The sequence below is a fragment of the Kryptolebias marmoratus genome, linkage group LG22, assembly GCF_001649575.2.
Source record: "Kryptolebias marmoratus isolate JLee-2015 linkage group LG22, ASM164957v2, whole genome shotgun sequence".
NCBI lineage: Eukaryota > Metazoa > Chordata > Actinopteri > Cyprinodontiformes > Rivulidae > Kryptolebias > Kryptolebias marmoratus.
The window spans coordinates 20,229,152-20,256,055 of NC_051451.1; the positions used below are offsets into that span (position 1 = coordinate 20,229,152).

The window sequence follows — 26,904 nt, forward strand, 5'->3', positions numbered from 1 at the left end:
TAGAACCACTTTGAAACTGTTTAGGCACCTTTATGAGCAACTTGTTGCAAAAACACACACACAGGCTGCTCATATGTGCATGTGCATCTAGCTATAGTTTATGTAAAGTTTGAAGACTCAGTTCAAACATCATTTTTAAAATGATGTGAGGAAAAACCCATACATAATGTTACTCAACGTAAACGCTTGCCAGATTTTTCACCATCCTCTTCCATTTTATATAAGAAACAGACCTGTTCATTCCTTACTCTAGTACAGGTTTAACTTGGGCTAATTTATCCCTTCCCCATGATGATTTTTAAAGATAATTCAGTTTTGGTGTTTCACACAAACAGTGAGTGTTTATGCTGTCCGACGAGGGGGTGGAGCCTAAATTCCAAAGTGGAACGAACTTCCTTTCGTGACGTCACTCCGGGATAGGCTGAGGTCCACCGAGCAGCGTTGTCAGTCAGCAGGGTTTCGGGCTTATCGCCGTCGTTCCTGCTTGTAAGTAAAACCTTTTAAAACAGCCACATACTTCCGTAATATCGTTTTGCGTGTTTTTTTCAACGTCTTTGTGTTGTTGTCGAAGTTGTGCGTTTTCCCCCCGTTGTCTCTCGCGCTCGCGACTAGCCGTTTTTTTTTTTTTTTTTCCAAAGTTAAGCGATGCTCGCAACGAGAAACTTTTGGCCGTGAAGGCCCCGTGTTATCTGTAGCAACAGGTCCGCGATACTGGCTTCTGCTAACATTAACATGTTTTACAAATCGAGTGCCTTTTGCTGGTCGAACCGAATTAAGGACGTGTTTTGTGTTTTCAACGCAGGGAAAGTTGCATCGCCTTGCCCCGTCGCCAGGTTCGGGCTCTCGAGTTTCGACCGCTTTCGTCGAAACTGCCCCGGTGGGAATTCATGCTGTGCTGGTTACCTAAATGCGGTACGACGCTAAAATGATGCCGGTAAGGTTGATTTTATTTTGTAGAAGTTTCGACACTGTCCTCCTTGTTTACATAATTTTTGCCTGTTCGCTGCAGTCGTCTTCTCGTAATGTTCGCTTGTAAATTGCCTGGATATTTAAACTCACGTGGCAAGTTGATCCAGTATTAATTGCTCTGTGCCCTTACACAAGCCTCTGCTGTGAAGTTTATTAGCTGTGATCAGTGCTTGTGACTGAGACGTAATGCATTTGCTTCGTGGCATACATCCATTATGGTTGTAGTGTCTCAATTTGACATTTCTTGTATAGCTGTGTACTCGGGACACCGACCCCGAAAGATGCTGTTTAACCCAACAGATGCATTCATTTGGATATATTATTAGTATATACCCTTCCATCCTGCTCAGAGCACACAGCAGGTTGGAGGCACCTGTCAATTCCTCCTGGCACTGGCTAACATCAGCTCTGGACTCCTGCCCTGTCGTCACCATCATCATCTTCATCGTCAGAGGTCCATTGCTTTTGCTGCAGTGCAAGGTCCAGTCTCTCGGCACTTTCTGAGACGTGCAGAGACGACAGGGGACAGAGGTGTCTGCCTGTGTGTGCTCTCTGTTGGGAAATAAGACCTGAAATGTACAGACTAGTATGTACGGATCATTAAACCAAGTTAAAGTGTTGAAAATATGTCCAGTAAAGCTGGATCGTCATTGTATGTTAAATGATGGTAGAAAAAATTACAGACTAATGATCTATAATCCTGCTTGTACATGTGTTTGGGTTTTACCTACGTTGTCCCCTTTGCTCTAATCTGTGCCCCAGTATACCGGCTTGATCAATGAATTACTAATCTTTAAAAAGGAGGCAGGGTTGTATTTGAACCGTTCCCTCCTAGTTTATGACCTCAGTCTATGGTTGACATGTCTTTATGTGTTAACAACAAGCTTGGTTCTCATGGGTACCATATAAACAGTCACCCTTGTGTTGAAGAACTGCTTATTTATTGCCTAAAGGCAACCTTAAAGGGCCAACACACATACAGAAATTTATTTCTGTCACCTAATATATATGTGCCCAGCTTGTGTTTTGGTGTGTTTGAGGGAGATACAGCTTCTTGTGTTTGCCTGATAAACAAAAAATGGCCTCTGTAGATGTGTCTGATCTGAAGTATTGTCTTAGAAATTACACCAGCAGCCCGTCATGACCCTGGTAGTGCAGGCCGGGGGCTTGGGGGAGGTAATGAGAGCGTGGTGTAATAATTGCTGGCTGGGATGGTAAATAGGGGGGGGGTCTCTGTTTCTCTTGAACAATGAGCTAAAAGGACTCTTAACAGTGTGCTGTGAAGAGCACATTGTTTGTGCGTCTGTGCTATGGCATCACCCTGATAAGGAATACTCATCCTTTATTGAACCATAGCGTTGTGTAACTCATTTACACCTGAATTACTACTGCTGCTCAAGCCAGCTTTCTGTTTATGATACGTTTTCACTTGAATTCTGTAATTGTCTATGAGATTTGTGAGTTTAGATTAGTTATTATTAAACAACAAAAATTGCTTAAGGAACTATCTGGTGTGGTTTTCAGCTTTCACGCTCATAAATCTTGTTGCTTTCGCAATCCTCTCCCATGATTTGAGCTGCTTACTCTGCAGATTTTTATGCCGGTGTTTTTTTTTTGTGCCCACATATTTTAGTTTATCGCTCACCTTTTTAACTGTTGCTGATTTTACCACTCTGGTTGGACAGTGCGAACGTGAAGTTGTGCTTTGGGAAGCTGAACTTTTGCTGTGTGTGTCAACAGAAACCCGAATAAGATTTCTCTGTGACTGCCACATGCTTGCGTTACTCTGTGGGAGAGTTGATGTGGTTATATAACTAGAACGCCAAACTGATAGACAAAGATCCTGAAGTACACTGTTTTGACCTTTGTCTCCAGATGAAACAGGGTTATTGTGTAAGCCGAAGAGTAAAGTGTTAAAACACAGTGGGTTTTTAATGGTGTCATCTCCTGGAATTCATGTTATCAGTTTAATATCATGTCTAGGCAGTAAGAAAAACCACATCAGTCACCTAAGCAAGTATCAGCTTGGAATACTGAGCAACTCAGAACTGAGAAATCTGTGTAAAATGTATTACATTCCTATAATTCCAGAGAAACCTGCTTTACCACATGACAAAAATGTTGTGAAATAACATAGTTTAATGTTGAACTACTAACCTAGTCGTGAGGAATTCAAAAGCAAATCGGGCTCGGCCTATCACGAGCTGTTATGAGCTTAGATGAAATACAATTTGCGTGTGGTGCATTTATGGATGTCATAATAATGGCAATAACTGTTAGTCAACAGACTCAAACCGAAGGGAGGGTTTGAAAAAAACGGTGAACCACTAAAATGTGAGTTTCTTCGAACAATCAGACAGCACACATCTACTCCCAGTTTTGATCCACGTCTGCTCTTGATGCAAATATTGTTGCATCCCGAATTTCTCTCGAATTGGCATCTGGCCCTTGGTGGAAACCTTTTAAGGAGAAAAATGATCTGGTAGGTGAGAGGAGTTCAGAAAGCAAAACCATCTTTAGTTACCACTTTCAAATGCTGGTGATATAATGTAATGGGTTTTTTTCTATTTATCTTCTCTTGTGGTGAGTTGGAAATGTGGCTGAATCACACAGAAATTCATTGGCATTAGTACTTTACTCTTCTGTTTGAGTGGCCGCATATTGTATTGTTCATAGGCCATTTTTTTTCTGCCACTGACAGCCAGTACCTGGCATGTATTAGTAATGCTCTTCTCCAGGGGCTTTTGTCAGGGCTGAAACTCTACTGTCAAGGAAGATCTAATATATATCAGACCTGGAACAGTTCATGTGGTGGCTTTCTGTATTCTGCATCTCACACTCAGCTATTCTCCCACTCTTTTTTGCATTTGACTGATTAAACCACACAGACATCATTATAAGCTGGCGTCTCCCACATTTCCCTCTCGCTCATTTTTTACATGCGAGTCGATAAAATGCCATTTTCGCATTTATATTATTCCATTATAGCAATTACACTTTAGTGAAATTGTCATTAAAAAAAACAACAACACCAACAATTTAGCAATAATTCTTCTTTCCTCAATTTTGATTCCCATTTCTTCCTATCTCCCAGATTGGGCTGTCTTCATCACATAAACAAAAAGTAGAGAAATATTTCAAGATTGCAGATCATGATTGATAGGGTAAGTGCTGCAGTGCTTACAGCGAGAAGAGATGTTGCAGAAAAGGCACAACTGCTTTAGAGTGTTGTAAAAGCTCCCTTTTCTTCTAAAGGTTTGCAGCCGAACGATGCAAATGCTTTTCAGAGTCACTGTGCAGTCTGCTGTGTGTTTCCTAACCTTTTTGCCCTTGCTGCCTCATCCTCTGGTGCAGCATAGTAAAACAGAGAGTGGGTGAAAGAGACAAAGAGAAATAAAGCAGAAAGCCATTAGGGAGTTCTCTGTTGCCTCACCTTTTTTGAAGGACCACTATGCTGGAACAGTTTCAACTCTTGAAGCAGTGAAGGGAGAACCAAGAAGCACACACACACACAAATGCTGCTGCAATGCCTTAGAAACTTGCAGTAATTAAATTCAAAGATTTGCTCAATAAAACCTACTGATTCATTTGTGTATAAAGGCTATATCTGTAATTGAAAGTGTGTATGGCCGAAGGTAGAACAGCTCTAAGGTGAAGAATAACCTGGTATGGGTTAAGGAGTAACTTCTGCTGCTGTCAGTCAGTCTCACAATGTCCACCTTGTTATTCCACTTTAACCCTTTGCGTTAGATTGGTTGTTTTGTGCTAATAGTTATTAATCTTACTGAGTTTATTAACACAGTTATGCGATCTGCTACTGTTTGTTCTGGCTATGACAGCGCTGCTCTTTAAAAAGTATTTTAATCTGTCTAAAGAAGGCAGTTTTATCAGTTTCAATTTGATTCTTATTGTGCACAAAGACAAAAGATGATTGTCCTTAAAAGAAAGAGATGTTGACCAACAACAGCAGGCATGTATCAGTAAACCCGGCTAAAATAACTTCCTGCTGTTACGGGAGACCTTGCAATGATATGTTGTTTTATTCAAACAAAAGCTCTTGTCAGATGGCAATTGAGCATATTTGTGTCGTGTCTGAATGAGGCCCTACAGTGCTTTGTGGAAACATTTTGCAACAAAAAAGTTGACAAAGTTAAATAGTACCAAAGGTCATGCGCTTAGATGGGTTAATTATGAACACTACCAATGTTGCTACTTGTAGTGTAATTATTTAACATGAACACCATGTCCGACACACTCATATAAAATTTTCTTATGATTTTGCATGATGTTTTGTATAAACTGAGACTAGCTCACCTAAATTGCCGTTCGATTCTGTGGAGTGGCAAATTCAGTGCGTACAGCGTAGTAATTAGTACCATCATTTTCTTAAGCATATCTAAATGAAGTCTAAAGAACGTCGATAAAAAAGTGACCAATGTCACAAAACATGAATTTCAGAGCCTAAACAGACCAGTAAGACATCCTCTCAAACGATGGTGTGGGTGTTTTCTCCATTCGCTGGTCAGTAGTTCTATCAGAGAGCAATTCCTTGTGATGAATGTGTTTCTAGAACTTATAAACTGCAGTGGCAGGCAGTTTTGATCTTCCTAATTTAATATGTGACCATTTGTATCTGGACAATTATCTAAAGAGACCATGGCAGCAGAATTGACCTTCGCAAAGAGGGTCGTTTCTAAGGTGGGATGAAAGGATTTATAGGCTTTTAGGTCTGTTCCAATTAACTTATCAAAGGATCGAACTAACTTCATTTTTCTTTGACCTGTTTCCACACACTTGTTTAGGAACAGTAAATGGCTGACTCCCGTTCTCTTTTTGTGCACTGGTTTGTTTCTGCTTGAGGGTCTGAACAGGAATAAATGCAGTAAACACCACTGCATTCAGTTAAATCTTAAGCCTGTTCAGATCTGATGGATGTAATTTTCTTTAGGGCTTTTAATGAGAGTAAAAGCAGCGTCTTTATCAACTTTATAGCTGTTATTCCTAGTGTGCGGTATTTCACTTCCCAGCCTTACGGGCATTTCAGCTTATCTAACTTCATGCTGGATAGAATCGCTGACAAAACAGGCAATCTCCTTGCAGTAACTCGGAGCAACTGTGACAGTGTTTCCCTTTTGTTTCCCAGTCTCTTACAAACCTTTCAACGAGGCAGGTCGAGCACTGCCAGCTGCAGCCTCTCTCCTGCTCTTAGATGTGTTCTTATTGCAGTGTATTTTGTCTGTAGGTTTTTGATGTTACAGCCTTTCATCTCAGCCTTCCTGTACCAGTCGGTCCTGAACCAAAGGTCTTAAAACTTAGCTTCACGAATGCAGGATTATGTTCCGCTCAAGTTATCACTATTGTACCTTTATAATCGGGAGGTTTAAAAAGGTACTGGCTATATAAAATGTAAATCTGGTGGTAAAAATAAAGAGCTGTTATGCAAACTGTAGACGCCATTGCATGTGTGCATGTGATAAAATTTAAGCTTGCTATTATACTGAGCTAGTAAACAGTTAAAAGCTAAAATTGTATATATCAGATTAACTTAATCCTTGAGATATATCCCCAGTGACCTTGCTATATGTCTGCTCCTTTTTGTGACTAACTACAGGACTGGCCAAATGTCTTTTTGAATTGACTATAAATATCATAATGCTATTAACTGTGACACTAGTTCCAGTAGCTAGGTGATAGCTTTGCCTTTGCTGACACTACAGCACAATTAGTAATCTTTTAGTGAATCACAGAGGCGGGATGTCCCCTCTGGACCCCTGGGTGATCTATATAGCCCATCTCAGACAGGAAGGAAGTGCAATTCAGCTCCTGTTTCTGTAATTTGCTTCACATCTAAGAGACAGAAGGCAAGCATAGCAAATTCTGTCAAACTTTGTCATAGACGTACTGCAGTAGTGCTGCTCAGCTCCTTGCTTTTAAAAGACGGCCTAAAGCAATCGTTTCTTGTCAGCTGCAGAAGTGCTGTTGGGCTATTTAACTATGGCCCTTTGTTATCGAGCTGCTTAATTTTGCTTGTTGTCTATGAATATTTAATGTGTTGAATTTGTCTGGCTTAGTCAAAACTGGGAGTCCAGCCACTCTTGTATCCTGCTAAAGTACATCTCTTCATTTAATATTAAGTTATGCAGTATTGTTTATTATTAAGTTAATCACATTTTAGAAGTTTTTTTTTACTGTTTTGTGGTCGACAGTAAAAATCCTAATCATATTGTAACATATTGAGTTTCCTAATAAGTGAAAGTTAAATAACACCCATTCTTTGGAGGAAAAAAATGATAACATTAGCTAATCATATTGTATTTGGCTCATTTTTTATCTAAAACTGAAAATGTGCACTTAGCTTTAAAGTACTTGTTTTTATCATCGTGGCCACATTCACAAGGTGGATGAAGGTCACCAACAAAGTGCTAACTCATCTAGATGAATGCTAGGAGTAGTCATTGTTGGCTTCTGGATCATTAACTTTAGTGCTGAAGAGAAATAGCTCTCAGTGTAGGAATTGCCACCCCAGGACTAAATTCCTCTCGTATTGACGCTTTCATCTTCTCTCACTTTGTTGGTCTTCCTTTTTTATTTTTCAAATATTAACACAGGATTTTAAATGTACTACAACTCTGAGACATTGTGATATTATTTTCCATACTTTGATTTATGACTATTAATTATTTATTTATTTTGGAAATCTTTAGCTGAAGTTGGACTACATTGAAATAACTAAATAAAATAGTCAGTGGAGTCATTTTTATTGGAGTTGATCACCACAAACTAGCAGAATTCTATGTTGATAAGCAAACATTTAACCAAACAACAGATTGTTTTAACTTGGCTCTGGTGTGGGCTTCCTCCAGAAAGCTGTTAGGGTAGAAGTAAAAGGGCAAATTGTTTATGACTTGAACATTTCTGGCAAAGATGACTCACTACGGAGAAGGATGACTCATCATTCTATCGCTCTGTTTGAGGGGTTCTTTCATTGGCTTTCCCATTAAACGAATCGGTTAAAATGGTCCTCTGAGTCAGACCACTACTCATCACTTTTTCCTCTACCTAATCACTATTAAAACACGATTGTGTTAGTTGCTATGGAGATTATTTAAGAAGTCATCACCTAATTATTCATTCAGCAAGCTGAGTATTAGGTTGAAATAGAGGTGAAGGCCTTTTCTCAAGATACCCTCCCCCCCACCCCCATTCGTAAAACAGCAACTCGGATACTTTTCTTTCTACATCATTGTTCCATCTTGTCAGCATGCTTCCCCCCTCAAGCCCTTTGTGTTTATGATCCTGATGACCTGATGTTCCCAACATGTAGGAATGACCATTGACAGAAGCTCAGATCAGAAAACCTGGCCGTCCATGACACAAACACCTGCTCTGATAAATTTACACTTTTCAGGTTATTAGAGAAAACTGGAGCTGTTTTTATTTCACCATTATTAATGCCACTGCAGATGCCTTACACTCTACTAAAACCTGGGGCAGTAAATTCAGTTTATGTCATGGCCTTAGGCATCTTAGTATGATAGTGGTTTTTATTGTGGCGTTATCTAAGCTCTCAGCCCCACTGTGGGATCAGATTATTTTTGTGCTATGGCATATTCCAGCACAGCTCTAAAAGCCTCTTAAGCAAAGATCTTTTAATAACTACACAACAAGATGGATTTTTCATATTTCTGTTTACCATCTGTGCTTGTAGAGGTTTCAGAAGATCATATTGATAACTTGAAATGTCACTTTAGTTACAGTTGGATTTCGTTATCTTCATTATCTGAGCTTCACTCACAGTATTTGGAATTTAAAGTATTCAGTTTTGTGTTTAGTTTTAATTTTTTTTTAAATTTCTGCTGTAGATGAAGGCTTTCACATTCCATCTCGGACACCCTCATTAAAAATCCCTCATTAAAATTTCCTGTGTATTTTTTAGATCAGTATGAATCACCCACACCCTGACATATAAAAAATGAAGCTTCTCCAGAATTCACAGAGGTATTTTAGTGTATGTGCTGATGAGATACATGTTGTGTGATGAAATGGAATTTCAGGAGTGGCTTTCTGATTGCTCTGTTGACTTGAAGAAATGGAGCTTGTGGAAACAAATACAGCTATCCCAGAAATACAAATTTCACACACCCAGTGAACCATGGGGAGGATCAGGCACTAGTTACAGAGAATTGTTGCTCTGCCAGCGGCTTCTTAACTTGGAACCGGGATTCTTTTTCTCATGTTCCTGTTTAACTTATCTAATCCGCTTGACTGACGTTTTACTCTCTCCCTCCTGCTGTGCACAGATGTTCCTGACTGTATACCTCAGTAACAATGACCAACATTTTACTGAGGTTCCCGTTACCCCCGACACACTCTGTCGGGATGTGGTGGACTTGTGCAAGGAGCCGGGGGAAACGGACTGCCATCTGGCTGAGGTGTGGCGTGGATCTGGTGAGTGGGATTGTCAGTGTGTTCATTATTCTTGAATTGTTTAGTCGTCTGCCTGATTTCTTTCATTAAGGCTCGTCTCTTTTTTTAGTTTGAGTCTGCAATGCAAATGACGTGGGGTCTATAATCCCTGTTACAAACACAAGTGCCCAAATGTTTCTTACGTCTCTAAAATGGAAGGTGCAGCAGGGGATTGAAGTCTCATGCCTGCCTCATTTTCCCCTTTTTGAGGTTCAATAAGTATTCAAAATCAAAACTCAAGGAGCCAGGCTTTATAGCCGTTTCCATGGTGATGCTCCTGAACGAATGAGGAAAGTGCCACTTATTATGTTTGAGTACTTCCATAAGTAGTCTGACTGAAATGAGATGGCGAGATATTGAAAACAGTCTCATTTTTCAGCCTGTTTTACTTTCCTTATAAACATGTCACATGTAGGATTTGTGTGTAAATGATTATTATTGTTTTTGTTGCTTGTTGATTTATTTTGCTGCTCTGCCCCTGTAATAGATTAGTCTCATTGACCTCCGTTTGACTGTAATGTGTCAGTCCCTTCATGTAATAGAATGGGCTTTAGGCTGTAGATGAAAATGTCACAAGAGTGGTTGATGAGCTTTTTGGATCAGTGCCAGCCAGAATAATTGACAGCAATTTAATATTCCCTTCCCCAAAAGGCAGAGACATCAACAGGATGCACCTTTCTGTGTAGGTTGAACAGCTTTCACAAAGTAAACAGCATCTGCAAACTTGCCCTACCTTATTCTTGCTGTATTGTTTAACCTTGGCCAGCCTAATGTACGGTTATGTTTTAACCTCACATCTTATATATTTTACTGTATACTTTATTTGCAGAGAGAGCTGTGGGTGATGGTGAGAGGATGTTGGATGTACTCCAAAGATGGGGACAGCACCGGGGAGAGGTGCGCTTCTTTCTGCGCCACAACCGAGCTCCTAACAGGGAATCAGGTAAACTTTGACCTTTTAACGGACCAGTCAACCTAACATACAGCAGATAATGACTTGGAAAAAGTAAAGGTTACCTTTCTGTAACACAAGTCACGACTGAGTAAAGTTTGTCCTCAGAGAAGACATTTGACACCAGCACTGGAAATGCCAAAGATGCCTTCAACTTTTAATGCACAAATGTCCACTGTTTAAGGCAAAACTGCATCACCAGCTATTTCAGAGCTAAGATGAAACCAAATCAGTTTTCTAGTGGCAAAGAGTTGGAAATAAAATGCTTAATAATCGTTTTATTTACTGTGATGGACCTGCAACCTGCCCAGGGTCTACCCTACGGAAAGGAGAAGTGGTTAAAAAATTGGATGGATGCTTTTATTTAGATAAAGGTTTAAAGTCAACAGGAATTAAATCCTTATATTTTATTTAGCCATCTAAGTAGAGATTAGACGCAAATGCAGTTTGTCCCAGCTACAGTTTGCAGCCTGTTATTTTTCAATTTTCAGTTTTTAGGAACCTAGAAAAGTCTTGGATATTTCTTGTTTGCTGTCCTCTCAGCCCTCAGTTGCGTAACTAAGCCCTTTACTCCTCACAGCTTGAGTCTAGCCCAGGGATTAGATGGTTGTTTTCCCTTCCTGTTATCTTTTGCCGGTCTTGTTTCTCACACTGTTAGCTCTTCATTCTTGCAGTGAAGCTCTGCATTGCTTTTTTTTCCCAGGAGCTGTGCATTTTCTTTTACCGAGTTCGATTGATTTTCTGTTTCTGTCGTGGCCAAATTGGATAAATATCATTGGACTCAATGCTTTTATAGTACTGCAGTTCCTTAGATGTTTACGTCTTCCTGATTCTCTAAAGGTATTTAGTTTATCATCAAGTCGAAGAATAAAATGTATTCTCTGCTGAATTGAACTAGCAGAGTAACCTTACACTTAATGTTGAACTTATTGTAAGATTATATTCAGCTTGTTGAATAACACATTATTAAGGGTTGACTTGAAAAAAGTAAACAAGCTAGTGACATTTTTTTCTAAACTAGAGCCCTCTGTTAAGTGCAAGTAGTTTGTTGATTAAAGTTCAAGCATACAGAAAGTTTTGGCCCCACTCACTGAAGAGTCGTGTATTAGATTAAATCCTAAGATTACTGCAAGTCACAAAGCACACTGATCCCTGTCGCTTCCCAGAACGGGTCAGCTAGACTGTTTAACCTGATGCACACCCTTCCCCTCAGCAGCTACAGAGAAACCGGTGGATTTCATGCTGGTTTATGTGTGACACAAACAAGCAAAAAGCTAAGAGGAAGTTCTGATCATTTTTCACAGCTGTCTGTAAAGGCCAGTGGTTTCATACTGTCTGCTGTTTCTTAGTTTTCACTAAATTGGGCCAAGAAGTTGCTTTAGATGAAACGCTGCGGCAGATTGTGATTTCTAAAATTGTCCATCATATCCACTCCTCAGGCGGCTCAAGAGGCTCAGATTCAAAGAGGAATGGAGTGAGAGCGCCCCCAGACAGGAAAATGGAGAATGGGGTGAGTTCTCATATTTTTTTTAGACAAATACTTAAAGTAATGTAGCACAATGATAGCACACTACCTTTACCAGAATGTTTACAATATTTGAATTCTGACAAACAGAAAATACAAAATGTTTTGATGCATCAGCATCCCTTTTATTGTAAAATATGGGTCATATATTTAGTACTAAAGTCTGATATGTTAAACTGTTTTATTTGACATGTAAATTACGCTCCTAATTCAGTTCACAAAGAAGTACTTCTGAAGCAAACAAGCATGAATGTTTTTTTGTTTTGTTTTGAATACTCGTTCAGGTGGCAGCACCTCGGATGGACATGACGTTGGCTGAGCTACAAGAGATGGCTGCCAGACAGCAGCAGCAGATAGAAGCTCAACAACAAGTCCTCGCCTCCAAGGTGCAGAAAATGGTGCAGAATGAGAGAGGAAAACGGATTCAGTGTAGAGAAAACAAAGCAATTTGAGGAGTAAAAGAGAGGAGAAATATAGGGTTATTAGGAGAAAACAACGCAGGTGCTAAGACAAGTGAGGTGCACTTATGAAGTTAAATACTGGAGAGTGTTTGTGGAGACGATGAAAGACAAGTGTTGACATTCTGATGGTTGCAGAGAGAGTGTTTATAACTTCAGAAGCTCTAGATAACTTCCTGCCTTCAGTTCTCACTGCACATGACTCGGTGTCTTTCTTCTCTTGTCAAAGACTTCCACTGTCTTAGTTATTTTTATCTTTACAGCATGAAACTTAGAAAGCTTTGTAATAAAAAATGAAATGCCTGTTATAATTTCATAGCATTGCAGGTCTTGCTGTGACTCTTTAAAATGTTTTCATCCTGACCTGTATTCAGCAATAGGTTCTCTTTTAAAACCTTTCTTTAACGACTTTAAGTCTGCGACCTTTGCTGTTTTATATGCCTGAAGACAGTAAAGGAAGCCAGGGGAATGTGACTTCCAGGCAGTCACGTATGCACTTGGCCACAAGTCAACAAACAGGGATTACTATCAGCAACACATGACCTGAAACTTTCCTGATAGAGGCTGTGCTCATCTTGAAACTTGTTTGAGAAACTATGTAAACCATGTTGTATTTAAACATTGACGATTGCTTTTGAAAAGCTTTAAGCCAATGTTTATCTAAATTTATTGCTGCTCTGAAAGATATTATATCCTCAAAGTATATAACAGCCCTTGTACCTTTTAGTATGTTTTTTATCACATAAAATATCTCTTGTGATACTTGTTCAAGATGGAGAGATACTTTATGAAAATTACCAGGGATGAATTTAAAATTTAGATTCAGTTTCTTCTCTCATTTGTCTGCAGGAGCAGCGACTGCGGTACCTGAAGCAACAGGAGCAGCGTCAGCAGCAGCAGGCGTCGGAGCAGGAGAAGCTCCAGCGCCTCAGAGAAAACATTGAGAACCAGGAATCTCGACTCAAGAAGGTCAGGGCCCTCAAGAGCCAGGTGGAGCAGAAACGTGTCAGCAATGGCAAACTGGGTGAGCTTGTCGACTCTAAGAATTCAGGAATGTTCAGAATATAAGTGATACTGGGGGGAAAAATATGATTTTAAGTAGCAAGAGAAACCTAATGCATTCCTGTGACTTCCTGTTATGTCATTGTCCTGTTCTCTACTCACATTTCCTCCCTCATCACACACCTTTTCTCTCTCCAGTGGAAGAAATTGAGCAAATGAACAACCTGTTCCAGCAGAAGCAAAGAGAACTGGTGATGGCTGCGTCCAAGGTGGAGGAGCTCAGTCGACAGCTGGAGTTGCTCAAAAACAGCAAAATGGAGACTAACCGTGACAACCAAAGCTCAGTGGCAGAACTAGATCGCCTATATAAAGAACTACAGGTGTGCAGAAACAAAAAATTAAAAAAGTAAGCATAATAAGCACAAATGTTAGATTGACTCTTTTTTTTTTTCCTGTGTGTGTCTCTGTGATCAGGTGAGAAATAAGCTCAACCAAGATCAAAATTCCAAGCTGCAGCAGCAGAGGGAGAGTCTAAACAAACGCAACCTGGAGGTGGCCGCGATGGACAAACGAATCAGTGAGCTTCGAGACAGGCTTTGGAAGAAAAAGGCAGCCCTTCATCAGAAAGAGAACTTGCCTGTAAGTGTTTTCACTCTAGATTTCATTCTTCCTGTAACTCACAATTTCTTGCTCACAAAGAAACAATTCACCCTAATTTCCAAAAATGAGACCGTTTGCATCTCTGTTTACCTGAAGCCTCATATCTCGTGGTATTCAGAACCTACGCATGACAATGTAAGGCTCCTCAAGCTTACTATCTTCTGTTCGGGGAAAATCACGTGAAGTTTTTAAAGGAATCGATTCCTTTTGATTTCTGTGCGTCATTTTCCTCTCTGTGGGCTCTTCCTCAATGAGTTGAAACATTGTTATGATCATAAAACCAAGTTGCATCTTGAACTCCCACTTCTTCCCAAACCCGCTCTTCAGCTAAGTTTACAGTCCCATTTTGACAGAAACAAGTCCTGACGGTGAGAGTGGAGAAATGAGCTCAGACTGTCATCAAGATATGTTGGAATGTTAGTGCAGATATTATCTTTTCTGGCTACTTTCTTAACAACAACAAGAAGTCGAACAACCAGTTTTCTTAAAGGAAACATGATCGGGATTCAAAAAGAACAACATTTTATCTTTTGGAGCTACTGTTTTTAATTAAAGGGATTCGGTGCATGTTATAAATTCTCCAGCGGACTGATTCTGGTTTTGACATGGCCTCTGGCAGTTAAACAGTTCAGTCTGAGCTTACTGTCTGGTGTCGTCTCGTTCCTCTATGCCACTCTTACCTCCACAGGAGTTGTTTTGTACACAAGTTGCCATGGGACTGTAAATGGGAGTCAACTGATTCGCTTATGAAACAGAATCTGAAGGAGAAAATTGATCTTCCTCACTGCCACAGCTCATGTGGCGCTGATGACCGAGTAAGATCGTGAGAATTTGTGTCTTCACTTTCTCAAAATTTATGAGTCATTTGTCCTGTTAGCTCTGTGGTATGGAGCTCTCCTATCATGTTATCTGAACTGAGTCCGTTTCCATTCAGACATGAAGGTGCTTTATCTGATTTTACTGTAAACTTTTGCACTTTCAGTCTAGTTAAATTTTAACCAATTGCTAATTACCTGCATAAAAAAATAATGCTTTTGTCTGTGTTGTAAATATAAAACAAATAAACCTCTGACGTCTTTAGCATGCAGTGTTTACTAAGCAAATGCTGTGGAGACAATGTACCAGATCTGAAGTGGCCTTAAGGTTAGAACACGAATAATAAATGATCTGGCTTTCCCCATATCATTCTGAGGTTCTGTTGGAAGCTTTTAATGATCAATGTGCATCCCAACTTGTCTTTTAATACCCCCTTGACATATCTAATAAAGCAGGAGTCGTGCACTGAAGTGTTTGCATGTGTGTGTTTGCAGTTTTGTGTGCGCATGTGTGTGTTTTTGAGATGAAAACTTGAATGGGCCCTAGTGAGAAGGTGATTTACCCACACCCTGCCTAGAATCATAATGAGTGATCCTTTTTCACACCAGCACAAAGACACAAGCCATCCAAAGGCGCTCTCTCCTCCTCCCGAACAGCAAGCGTCTGGCAGACATCACTCAGCACGCACAAAAACATATTGACTGAACAGAAATACTGAGAGCTGCCAGCAAAGAGTTATTCGGCACCGTCTCAGCTACATTTTCATAAAAAGCACAAAGAGAAACTAATAATAGAATGAATAGGGAGGATTATTTGGTATTTTGAACTGCTTTTGCATGTTTGTGCTTTTGTTTTTTTTTTTTCAAGAATGGCTATCCTGCTAAAGAGAGGGCTTCAAAAGACGCTCACCGTCAGGTAATTAAATCAGTATTACAGCTGTATTTCATCTATTTGCATCAGTAAAATATCACTTTGCACTTCATTTTCCATTAACTTTTGTATTAGTTTCATCTGCTATATACCATTTGGAACATGTTCATTGTCTTTTAATGAGACTATTAGCACAAATGGTTCAGTCATTAGAGTTTGAACCAATTTTAAATGTTTCAAGCATGTGATTTTTTTTTATTTTGTTTTCTACTTTGTATGTGCAGTCTTCTAACTTTAAGAGTTCTATAGTTAATCCTTAAATTAAGCAAGCTGTGTAATTTGTGAGAATTTTCCATAACTTGAAACTCACAAACTCTGTTTTAAAACAGCTGTATATTATTTCACAAAGATGTAAAGTATGACTTCACATCAGTAACTGTTCTCAACACTTTCAACTGCAACTAAACAGTGATTCCTAAATACCCATGAATAGTTTAATGATGTTGCTGAGCAAATGAAGATGTTTGTATGTTATTATAACATTTTGTTCAAGTGTAAAGTAACTAACTATTCTTACTTTGTAAGAAAACCCTCCTATGTCTTGAGCATCTTCATGTTTTATTAGGAAAAAAAAGCTTTAATACGAGTCAAAGTATGTCCTGCTGCACACAGACACAAGTTTACATTATATTATTTTATTCAAAATACAAAAAAAAACAATTTTATTTTATTTTCGGCAACATTTTATCATCTTCATCTTTATGTGTCTGACAAGTGTATTCTCCCTTATGCCCACGGCATCACAAAGTATCTTGAGCTATGTTTACCAACCTTTTGTTGCAGTAATATTAATAATTGCATTATATATTTTTGTCTTTGTCTTTGATTTTGTTTGTATCCTCCAGCTGCCCTCTGATGGCCAGACCGGACAGCAGTCAGGTCCGTCTCGTGTGGCAGCAGTCGGCCCATACATCCAGTCATCCACCATGCCCAGAGGTCAAGTTAGACATGATCTGCTTGTAAAACCCGCCTATCCAGACAGCATTTCCACCCTACCAGGCAGCGACCCCCAGAGCAAGGCTGGGACAGGTGAGAAATCCGAGACAAGCTGTCAGCTGCCTTTCACTCCTTTAACTCCCTCAGACTATGACTCAAGATCTTTAGGGGGTCTAACTTGCCTGCGGACTCCCATGTTGTCCCATCTGTCACTTTACGTACAATTTCCCCACTTATTTCTTATTGTTTTGTACATTATAGCTAACAAAGTGGAGTTGTTTTTTACTGAGTGTTTAAACTGTCTGTAAATGTTTGTTGTCTGTGTGAAGAGCCTAAACTGTCCTGCCTCCTGCAGGAGGAGAGAAGATTGGCACGCCTGCTGATTGTGATTTCACTTTAAGCTCAGAAGGTAGCCAGTTATCTCCTTTAAGGCGTGCTGTGATGAAGCCCTGCTGAGTGTGAATGTCAGAACATTTTTTTTTGTTTTTCTCGGCTGTCTTTTCTGTAAAAGACTCAAGTTTGCAGTGAGTGAAGGGTGATACTTTAATACATGTTCGAGGAGTCTCCAATGGGAGGAAGATGGTAAATACTTCCAATAATGATCCCTTTTATAACCAGATGACAAACAGTAACAACTATAGTGCATTATCTTCAGCTATGTTTTCAGCTTTTTGCAAAGTTTGTGGTTATGTTGGTTGGTTTACATTAGGATTTAACAGCCAAAAACAGAAAATACAGTTAAGTGCTGCAGAGGACACTTGACTATATATTGAATATAATTTGAAGACACAGAAGCTCTGCAGTAACACCCATCCAATGCAATGGAAATAAAAGTTCCATGAAACCAAATGAGTGGTCATACCAACCAAGAAAGTCTGTTTAATGTGAACCATTAGTTGCTGTTTTCGTCTATTCTTGGTTGGAAGCTAGATTCAGAGCGTGTCTCGTAGTGTAAAGATTTTATTCTCAAACACTGAAATTTGTAATTACAGAACAATAACAGGAAAGCTCACACTCCTTCATTCCCGCTCTAACTCGTCAACCTAAATTCTCCATTTTTAAAGCAAAATCGTGTACAGGCATAAAAAGTAACAGTTTTTTTTCTCCATTCTGTTCTGCTGTTGCATGCAATTACTTCTGCATGTTGGGTTGATGTGCAGTATGGAAAGAAGAGAGATAGGGATGGGTGGGGGCACTAAAATATGCTCTTACTAAACACTCATTCCCAGTTCTCTTCGAGCTTCCAAAGTGTAGAGCAAAGTATGAGGCAGACTCCTGGGGGGGATCCCTGCTCTCTGCATGGCCCCTCGGGGGGGTCAGTGCCTGGACTCGGCCATCTTCATGTCTAGAGCAAAGGAGATCTGGAGGTTTAAGGCTACTTTTGTTTTTCTTGTCTTTCGAATGCATCATCTTTAGAAGCCATGTTCTTGCTTAAGCCTCTGAAAGAGCTGCGGGCTAAAAGAAAAGGTACACACTTGTGTTTGTGCGTGTGTGCTTTTCGGTAGCTTCATTAAGACTTGTTTATTTCTCATGAGACACATTCACACACAAAAAAATGTATACAATTATTTAATTTATCAGCTTCAATTTGGTCCTACTTGCTTGTTTTGCTGCTGTGTTGTTTTCTTCTGATTGTTGAGTTTTCGTTCATTTCCTGAGACTCTAAACGGGTCAGTTGGAACAAATGCATAACCTTCACTTGAACTGATGTGCTGTTGGGATCGTTACTCTTTCACTCTGGTCATGTCTACAGAATGTGTGTGTTTGTGTGTGTGTGTGTTTGTACAGCTGCATTCTTAAATGCATTCTGCAGGGCGTGTGACGGAAATATTTTTGTTTTCTAGCATCGTAGAGATGCTAAATATAACTAGTAGGGAAAGCTCCATGCTTGGTGGCTCATCAGACTGTGGATGTCTGCGTAACCACTGACTCGAACTCAGTCAGCCAACCAAAATTAAACAATAAATGAAGCAGTCTTACAGTTAGCACAACACAAAGCTTCGTAACCTTCGTGTTTAACTCAAACACATTCCACTTTGTGTGTTGTTGATGCTTTGTTTTATTTTTTACTGAAATGTGGCAACGTATCGCATACTAAAAGCTCCTCATTTTTTGCCTTCTTTCCCCCCCATCTTCCTTTGTTGGCTCCTCAGGCCCTCAGTCTGGAAAGTTGGCAGATTGGAGCGCTTCAAATCAGGATTTAAACACCAACGGTTATGGCCAGGCGTCAACACTGCCACGGATGACCTCTCACTCCAACTCTAACACAGAGCTAGGTAAGCTATCCACACCTAGCAAATACAGCTTTACAGGAAGTGAAGTGCAGTCTTGGTTTTCTGAAAAGTAACTTTTAAGGCAAAGTAAGTGCTTCTTAAGAGGCTTTTGTTCTACTCTTTTGGAAAATCAAACAGTCTTTGAACATAAGACACAACTCATTTCTGCCTCTAAATATACTTTGTGATTAGATGAGTCTGAACTGAAGAGGGACAGAAAGATGCGTCCGTTGTCCATGTTTGAATCTACTGAACCTCCTCCAGCCTCCCTTCGCAAAAACCAGAGCAGTGATGACCTGGTCAGGGATGCTCAGGTGAGGAAACAAAACAAGATCATGAGGAGGAAACTGACGGTCAGGTTGTCTTACTGGCAGGAATGCACCTTTGCATCTAATATACTATATTTTTCTTCTCTGAATGTTCTAGTCTGCACCTAAAGCTCAAGTCAAGGTGCCACCCCCTGTCCCCACCAAACCAAAAGGCCCTGCTACTGTTCCCTACAGCAAACCAGGCCTCAACACAGGTACCTTCCCCAAGACCAAGCCCCACAGTCAGCAGCCCCAGACTGCTCAGGGCCACGGCCCTCTTCCCCCCTCACAAAGCCAGACACTCCCCTTACCCTCTAAGCAGGAAACTCCACCTGCAGCTACAGTGAGACCCTTCACTCCAGAGCTCCTGTCCCCCAAAGAGACCAGTCTGACTAAACCACAGACTGTGACAGCCAGTTCTATTTACTCCATGTACACAAAGCAGCCTGGATCGGGGAAACCCTTTCCGTCCGGCATCCAAGGCGCTCTCAACCGAGCTCAAAACCGCACCAATGGATTTGTCAGTGGTAAGAATATTCATAATTGTGTTTAAGATAATACTCAGAGGATTGTGGTCAGTCTCAATTATATTTGTGTGTATTAGATCTAGTTGTAGAATTTTTCAATATTTGTTTCCCTTAGTGATTTGTCTGTAAACTGACAGTGTAACTTAACCTATTCTGATAAATTCCCTTGTTAGTATAATCTATAATTAAAACTAAAACAGGGTAACATCTTCCTGGTCTCTTATTATTTGTTTCTTTTATTTGTCTTTAGTATATGGAAAACCAGTGATTCCAGGCGGAGGCTCCCAGCATCTCGAGAATCCATACCTGGAGCGTCGCTCACCTGCCCTGGAAAATGATGTTGATCTCACTGGAACCAATAGCATGGGTCCTTCTGGCCCTTCTGAGGGCTCCCAGCAAGAAACAGAACGCATCCCTCGTCCCCTCAGCCCTACCAAGCTGCTGCCCTTTATTTCTAACCCCTACAGACAGAGTGATAGTGACCTGGAAGCCCTCAGAAAGAAGCTCTACAATGCCCCACGGCCACTGAAGAAACGCAGCTCTATCACTGAACCAGAGGGTCCAGCGGGGCCCAACATTCATAAACTCCTCTATCAGAAGACCACACTGGCAGCTATGGAGACCACTGTAACCACGCCAACCCCTCCCACCTTTACTGGAGAAGCAGAGATGCCGGTGAATGGATCTGCAGAGTCACATAGTCTGATTGGTGCAGAAAACTCCCCCTCAGACACAGGATACACTGTGGCAGGAGGACAGCTCCCGTCCTACATTCCAGGTGCCAGTGTCCCACTTCCAACCACAGCTGATCAGACCAAACCACCTTCAGCCTTCCCAGACACGGAGGTCATTATCCCCCCTCCTCCACCGTCCCACCCTGCTCCCAGGCCTGAAGATGCTTTCTTTCCTCCACCACCCCCTGCAGGCTCAGAGGACGCAATGTCCAACCTGCCCCCTCCACCTTCAGAGGGCTTCTTGGAAGAGTTCCCCCCTTACCCACCACCCCCATACCCCACTGGAGCAGAGCAAGAAATGTTTGGAGAAGACACCTTCAACATGAAAGCACCTGAGGTCACAGGACAAGTCCCACTGCCTCCGGTATGAATTACCATCCTAATCTGCAAACTCAAAACGGTGTTATTTTCAGCTGTTTGTTTTCTAAATCCAGAACATTAATAACATATAGGTCTAACTTTTTTGAACTAGCTTCTGTTTGCTTATATTTTCAAATCCCCTCACATGTTTGTTGGTTCCACAGGAGCAGGTCATGAGTTACAATTTGTGCAATTTCTGCTTTAATGAGCTACTGGACAACCGCAGCAACCTAATCTGATGTTATAAAACTGAATAATCCTCTTGTTTCTTGAGAAAATGGCCTCTATTCTCCTTAGACTAAGCGGATCCATTTAGTTCTGAAAATAAACACTAGTTTCTGCATTTTTCTCCTGCTAAGCTCCTAGTGAAACTCAATAAGTGGTTTTAAATTCACAACCCAATAAGAAATCAGTATCATGACCTATTTCCTTTCTTTTTTTTTTCCAGTCAACATTGATTGTTCCTAATCAGGTTGCATAATCATGGTTTAGAGTAACAATAAAGTTTTTTTCAAGCTTGAACTCATAAACTGGATTAGCAAAGCAGAGTTGGAAACGCAAGGTATTTTTCTGCTGCAAGATCAGACTGAGCACAGCCGAGGGTGGCCGCCTCTGCTCTTTGCACGTCTTGTTTGTGATCTTAAAATGGCTTTTAGGATCATTTGAGTGACAAACGGTCATGGTTGTATCTTCAGGGAAAGAGGACTAATTTGCGCAAGCCTGGTTCTGAACGCATTGAACACAAGATGAGGGTGAAGTTCAACCCACTGGCTCTGCTGCTCGACTCGTCTCTGGAGGGAGAGTTCGACCTGGTCCAGAGGATCATATATGAAGTAAGTTTTTTGTTTTCCACAAGAAATCTTTCAAATGAAGTTGTTTGTTTTGCTACATTTGTTTTTTTCTGGTACTGGTAATCTTTCATGGTATCATAGACGTGAGGATTAAAAGATATTTGCTACTAGTATTTAATTTAGTTCTGGGCTCAAACGTTTGCTAAGCATGTCTCACTTCTCTTCGTGTTCTTTAATTGCAGGTGGAGGATCCCAGTCAGCCCAACGATGAAGGCATCACCGCTCTACACAACGCCGTGTGCGCCGGACACACAGAGATCGTCAAGTTTCTGGTTCAGTTTGGCGTCAACGTTAATGCTGCTGACAGTGACGGCTGGTGAGCTCAAGTTTTCTGCTGAGTCGGTTGGTTTACCAACGGTTTGGTTGCAGCTTGAATCTAAAACGTTCTGCACTAAATCTCATTCTGACAAACACGAATGGCTCAAAGTATCAAGTCACTTTTCTCTGAGTTTTTATTTTCAACTTCCCTGAAGTCTTGTTTTGTACTCCTCTAGCCTTGTAGTTTCTGTCGACTTCTTATCAATGTTCCTTTTTTGTTTCAGGACGCCTCTGCACTGCGCCGCGTCGTGCAACAACGTGCAAGTGTGTAAGTTTTTGGTGGAGTCGGGCGCAGCAGTCTTTGCCATGACTTACAGCGACATGCAGACAGCAGCTGATAAATGTGAAGAAATGGAGGAGGGTTACACCCAGTGCTCCCAGTTCCTTTATGGTCAGTAGAAGCTGCTCCCTCGTCTTTGTCTTCAATTTTTGTTTTCTATACAAGCAATCACTAACGGTAAAACTTCTGTTGTTTTTTTATATTCCTGTTTCTCCTCAGGTGTTCAAGAGAAGATGGGGATCATGAACAGGGGCGTGGTCTACGCTCTGTGGGACTACCCCGGTGAAAACCAAGACGAGCTCTCCTTCCGCGAGGGAGACTGCATGACCATCGTCCGCAGGGAGGATGAAGATGAGATCGAATGGTGGTGGGCCCGCCTGGGGGACACCGAGGGTTACATTCCCCGGAACCTCCTCGGGGTGAGTTCACGAGCCTCTGTGAAAACTCTGTTTGTGTATGACGCATTTTTGCGTGTTTTTGACACTTCTTCATGTCTTTTACAGCTCTACCCCAGAATCAAACCAAGACAAAGGACCCTGGCTTAAAACACAAAGATCTCTGCACATTTCCAGCCTGGCAGAAATTTGCAACACACACACACACACACACACACACACACACACACACACAGGCTTTAAAAAACTGGGAACAAAAAGGACTGCCAAAATGAAGGCACAAGGACAAACCAAGTAATATGAAGGATCAACCATTTCTGGCACTTTCTTTAATCTACAACAGAGGAAATCTTCCTCACTTATCTTTCTAGGACACACTGAGTACTTCAGATACTAAACTTAGTTTCCCTTTATTTTCATATTGTTATTTTTGTAACTATAATCCCAAACTGTATCCGAAAAGACCGAAACATAAATGCTGACTGGGTGAAAATGGAACAGGCAGTATTTTTGTCAGTAGGAAATTATTTTTCTACACTTTTTTTGAACTGTGACTGCTTGGTATGCTGGTTATTTTCTAACAAAATTAACTTTGCATTAGGTCAGTGAGCAAATGACGATGGTAAAAGTACATAAAAAATACTCTGTTACTATGACAATCTTTAGCAGCTTATTTGTCAGTTCTGTCCGACACTGTTCTGGGTGAACATGTTGAAAATGTCAGAACGTTTTGTTGTTTCCTCGCAGTTCGTTCTGTGGTAAATGACGCCCGCTGCGCCGGTCAGCTTTCCTGCTTTGGCACGTGGTTGAGATGCCACAGATCCTGCCTGTCACAGAAAACCAGTAAAAATATCAATGTAGGAGAACTATACTGTCAAAAAAAAGGACATATCTTTCAGTATGTTTTCTTTTTCTTACAATCATTCCATGGTAGTATAGTAATGTGAGAGGCCAAGGCTGCGTCTCCTAATCATTTTAGATCGTCGAAGTCAAATTAATAGCAAAAATCATAGATGAAACATGAGATCCACGAGCTCACTGTAGCTGTTCACATATCCCTCGATGCAGATGTATTTATTTTTGTTACTTCTTTCTTTAGCTCTTTTGTCACAAGTATAAACACAAGTGTACTGTAGTTTAAACATTTACAATAAAATACTTTATACTAAATTCATCTGCTGTTTGTTTTTACCAGGCGCACACACGTTTGGATCTAGTTTCTCACTCTGATAAAAAAATAAATTTCCTCTACAGTAATCTTGAGGCTGCAGGTTCGAGCCCAGGTTGCATTTCACTGGGGCGACCCCTGAAGAAGGGAGCAGCTGAAAGAAGAAGAAGAAGAACTGCGTTAAACCAGATCCTTTGGACCTACAGTGTTGTTTTATTTAAACATCATTTAATACTTCAGGATTCATGTTAACAGGTGAATAAGTTTACATAAATGCTGCCCTCTGCTGGAGAGAAGGTTTTGTTATTTACTTCATGTTTTTAAACCTCTAAGAGCGAACAGCAAATACATTCTGTGAGAGAAAACGTTAAGCAAACATCAACCATGGAGGTTTTTTTTATTACTTTAAGCTTTAGGGCTTCATTTTTGATTGATGATGACATAATTAAGACACCTAAACGTCAAAACTATTGCAGCCATTTGTACAAGAATCCGGTGTTAAATAGATGTTTTGGGCTGCACGCTAGAATAGAAGAAAGATACTTTATTGATCCCCTGAGGGATTAAGACAGAGGTACTGTAATGTTCACAGGAAAGTTGATTTTATTTGTAAAGTCAATTTTTTTCAGGTCAGGTTTAGGCAACAAAACTTCTAAAGTTGAATCTACATGTTGATAAGAAGTAATTTGGCACAGTCTCATTAACATCAGTAAGTTTAAAGACTCCAGCTGATAATAAGCATAAACATAAATCTGTAAGTGTGTATTATTTCCAGTTTGGTATGGATGTTTTATCTTGTTTCAGCTCATTCATCCTTTTTCTTCCACTCATCACCGACACTTCCAGGTGTTCAATTTCTAGAAGAGTTTTTATTGCTCAAGACCAAGCAGAATGGGGGAAACAGCTTCTTTCTTCGGGTAAACAAGGCTGTTAGAAATGTATTTAAAAAGGAAGAGAATAATATTTAAAGATGAGATTAAATGTTCCAACTTACCTGACTTCATTTTCATGCCTCGGAGGAAGAGCGTCGGCATGAAAGAGCGGAACCGAGGGAGCAAGTTTTACATTTTAACAGTTGAGTGTAGGAAATCCCTCTAAGGACTAATATTTTACAAGAGTTGGGAAGTTTCCTGGTTATTGTGTGTCCAGAATACCAGCACAGACTCCAACTGTGCTGAAATGATTACATTTACTCAGCAGCTTCAGAAAGCTGAAGTGTCACGGAGCTGATTTAAGAGTCAAATGAGTAACAAAGTTTTTACAGCTCAGCCTGAGACGATCATTTCAAGTCCCTGAATGATCCATCCTCTGGGGACCAAAACTACATATGGTGGTAAATTTGTTATTTCAGTTCAGCCTAACAGACAAACTTTTACGTCACTTGTTTTTTTGGGAGGAAAACATTTTATATAAGAGGTTTGCAAACCTCTACAGCTCAGGGGCCACATGTGTCTCTTTCTGGCTTTGACCAGGATGAAAAGAAATTGTTATTTATATTCATTACAACAAAATGTTTGACTGAAGCGTCTGTGACAAAAATGATGCCAATAACACAAAATGTTAGCCATTTCATTAATTCCAGCGTCCAGCCACACACAGGGTGATTTTTCTCAAACATTTAGCAGAAATTTAAACATTTTAGCACATTTGAGGCCAAAAACACAGTTGTGCACATATAGTCATTGAAATAAGATGTTCTACAAAAATATGGAAAGTTATTTTACTAATAAGAACTAATGAAAGGGTTGCAATTTAAAAGAAAAACAACCTGGACAGGACTTACATGAGCTTGCATGGATCAGAGTTCAAACCTTTTTCTTTTTGTCCTAAAACTGTCATTGTCAACAATTTATTACAGACATTGAGTTGTATGATCTAATAAGCATTAGTTTGTGCATGTAGTACTCTTAAAACACCTAATGGGTTGTCCTATTTTGGTTTAAAACTTCATGAATGTTTTGCAGCTCTGGCTACGTTTTAAGGAGCAGACATGTCTGTTTTGATTGTAAAGTTTGCAGACCTCTGATCTAATATCAGGCAGGACATGATCTTCCATGTGTGTGTTTTTCAGAATATCTAGAAACGCACTTCATCCTGTCGTGTAGCTCATACAATGTGTGTGTAAGTGTTGCCCCGGTAACCAGCGGTGATGGTGGTGTTTTGTGTGAGCCATGTTGGGTTAATGGAGCTGGACTTTTGAGACACAGACCCCCCTCCCCAGAATTAGAATAAGGGTTTGAAAAAAAAGATCCACTCTGCCCACTGGACGTGAGTGAGCGCATTCATAATTAATGTGAACATTCATAATGGATCAAAAGTTCTGTTTATGGGAGGGAGGCAGCAGCGTGTAATATGACAGCTGCGCTTGTGTTCTTTCATAATCAGAGGTTCTGTTGAGCTCCGCTGCACACCAGCAGCATCCATCTGTGTTTTTATGAGCTCCGTGAAAGCCCCGGGGGTGGGGGGGTGAACATGCACACAGACAAAGGTCTGATGTGTTTATTGTTGCCTTGCGCAGGAGAAAAAGAAAAGTTTTGTGTCTTAGTTCGATGTGTTTGCGCCTGTCTGGGGATCGGATTGTGGCATTTCGATGAAAGTGGGTTCACTCATTCATTCATCTTCAGGAACTCCTGCACAGATGTGTATTTGGGTGTGAGATCAGCCTCGCTTTTAATCTCAGTCTGGAAATGCAGGAAATGAAATTATCATATTTTTACCAGAGGGAAGCAGAGAGATGAGGGGCCGCAGGTGGATTCATGGTTTCAAATGAGTCAGTCATCCACAAGCAAATAAAACTAATGAGGAAAAAAAACTTTAACCTGTTTTATTATAAAACCTGGTTTCTAAATCCTACAAAACATCTTTTTCTCTTCTACCTGCTTCCCCCACAGTTGTTTGAACGGTGCTCAAGAATTCTTGTAACTTGACTGTCAAAATTCCAAAAAGCATAAATAAAACAAAAATATAAACTTTAAA

At 40.4% G+C, this 26,904-nt stretch overlaps 1 protein-coding gene across 4 annotated transcripts; it reads left to right on the forward strand.

Moving 5' to 3' along the window:
- The first annotated feature begins 384 nt into the window (after positions 1 to 384).
- tp53bp2a (tumor protein p53 binding protein, 2a) lies at positions 385 to 23,934 on the forward strand. Of its 4 annotated transcripts, XM_017431358.3 has the most exons (21): positions 385 to 486; positions 803 to 934; positions 9,270 to 9,417; positions 10,265 to 10,378; positions 11,827 to 11,897; positions 12,197 to 12,298; positions 13,220 to 13,394; positions 13,571 to 13,752; positions 13,847 to 14,011; positions 14,129 to 14,167; positions 15,716 to 15,763; positions 16,624 to 16,807; positions 18,868 to 18,990; positions 19,180 to 19,301; positions 19,414 to 19,822; positions 20,073 to 20,920; positions 21,612 to 21,749; positions 21,950 to 22,083; positions 22,310 to 22,476; positions 22,585 to 22,784; positions 22,869 to 23,934. In XM_017431358.3, exons 2-21 carry the CDS (start codon positions 908 to 910, stop codon positions 22,908 to 22,910), a joined length of 3,438 nt encoding a protein of 1,145 aa, XP_017286847.1. In that variant the 5' UTR covers positions 385 to 486; positions 803 to 907; the 3' UTR covers positions 22,911 to 23,934. The 4 variants fall into 4 exon arrangements, with proteins under 4 accessions (XP_017286847.1, XP_037829523.1, XP_017286864.1 ...); XM_037973595.1 differs by having other exon boundaries at positions 13,847 to 14,167; XM_017431375.3 differs by lacking the exon at positions 14,129 to 14,167.
- Positions 23,935 to 26,904: the final 2,970 nt, after the last annotated feature.

Excerpts from the sequence above, each read along its gene's own strand:
- tp53bp2a (XM_037973595.1), top strand. The coding sequence starts at position 908 with ATGCGGTACGACGCTAAAATGATGCCG. Across the intron at positions 10,379-11,826 it reads AGCTCCTAACAGGGAATCAG|GCGGCTCAAGAGGCTCAGAT; the intron begins GTAAACTTTGAC and ends TCCACTCCTCAG. Across the intron at positions 20,921-21,611 it reads GACAAGTCCCACTGCCTCCG|GGAAAGAGGACTAATTTGCG; the intron begins GTATGAATTACC and ends TTGTATCTTCAG.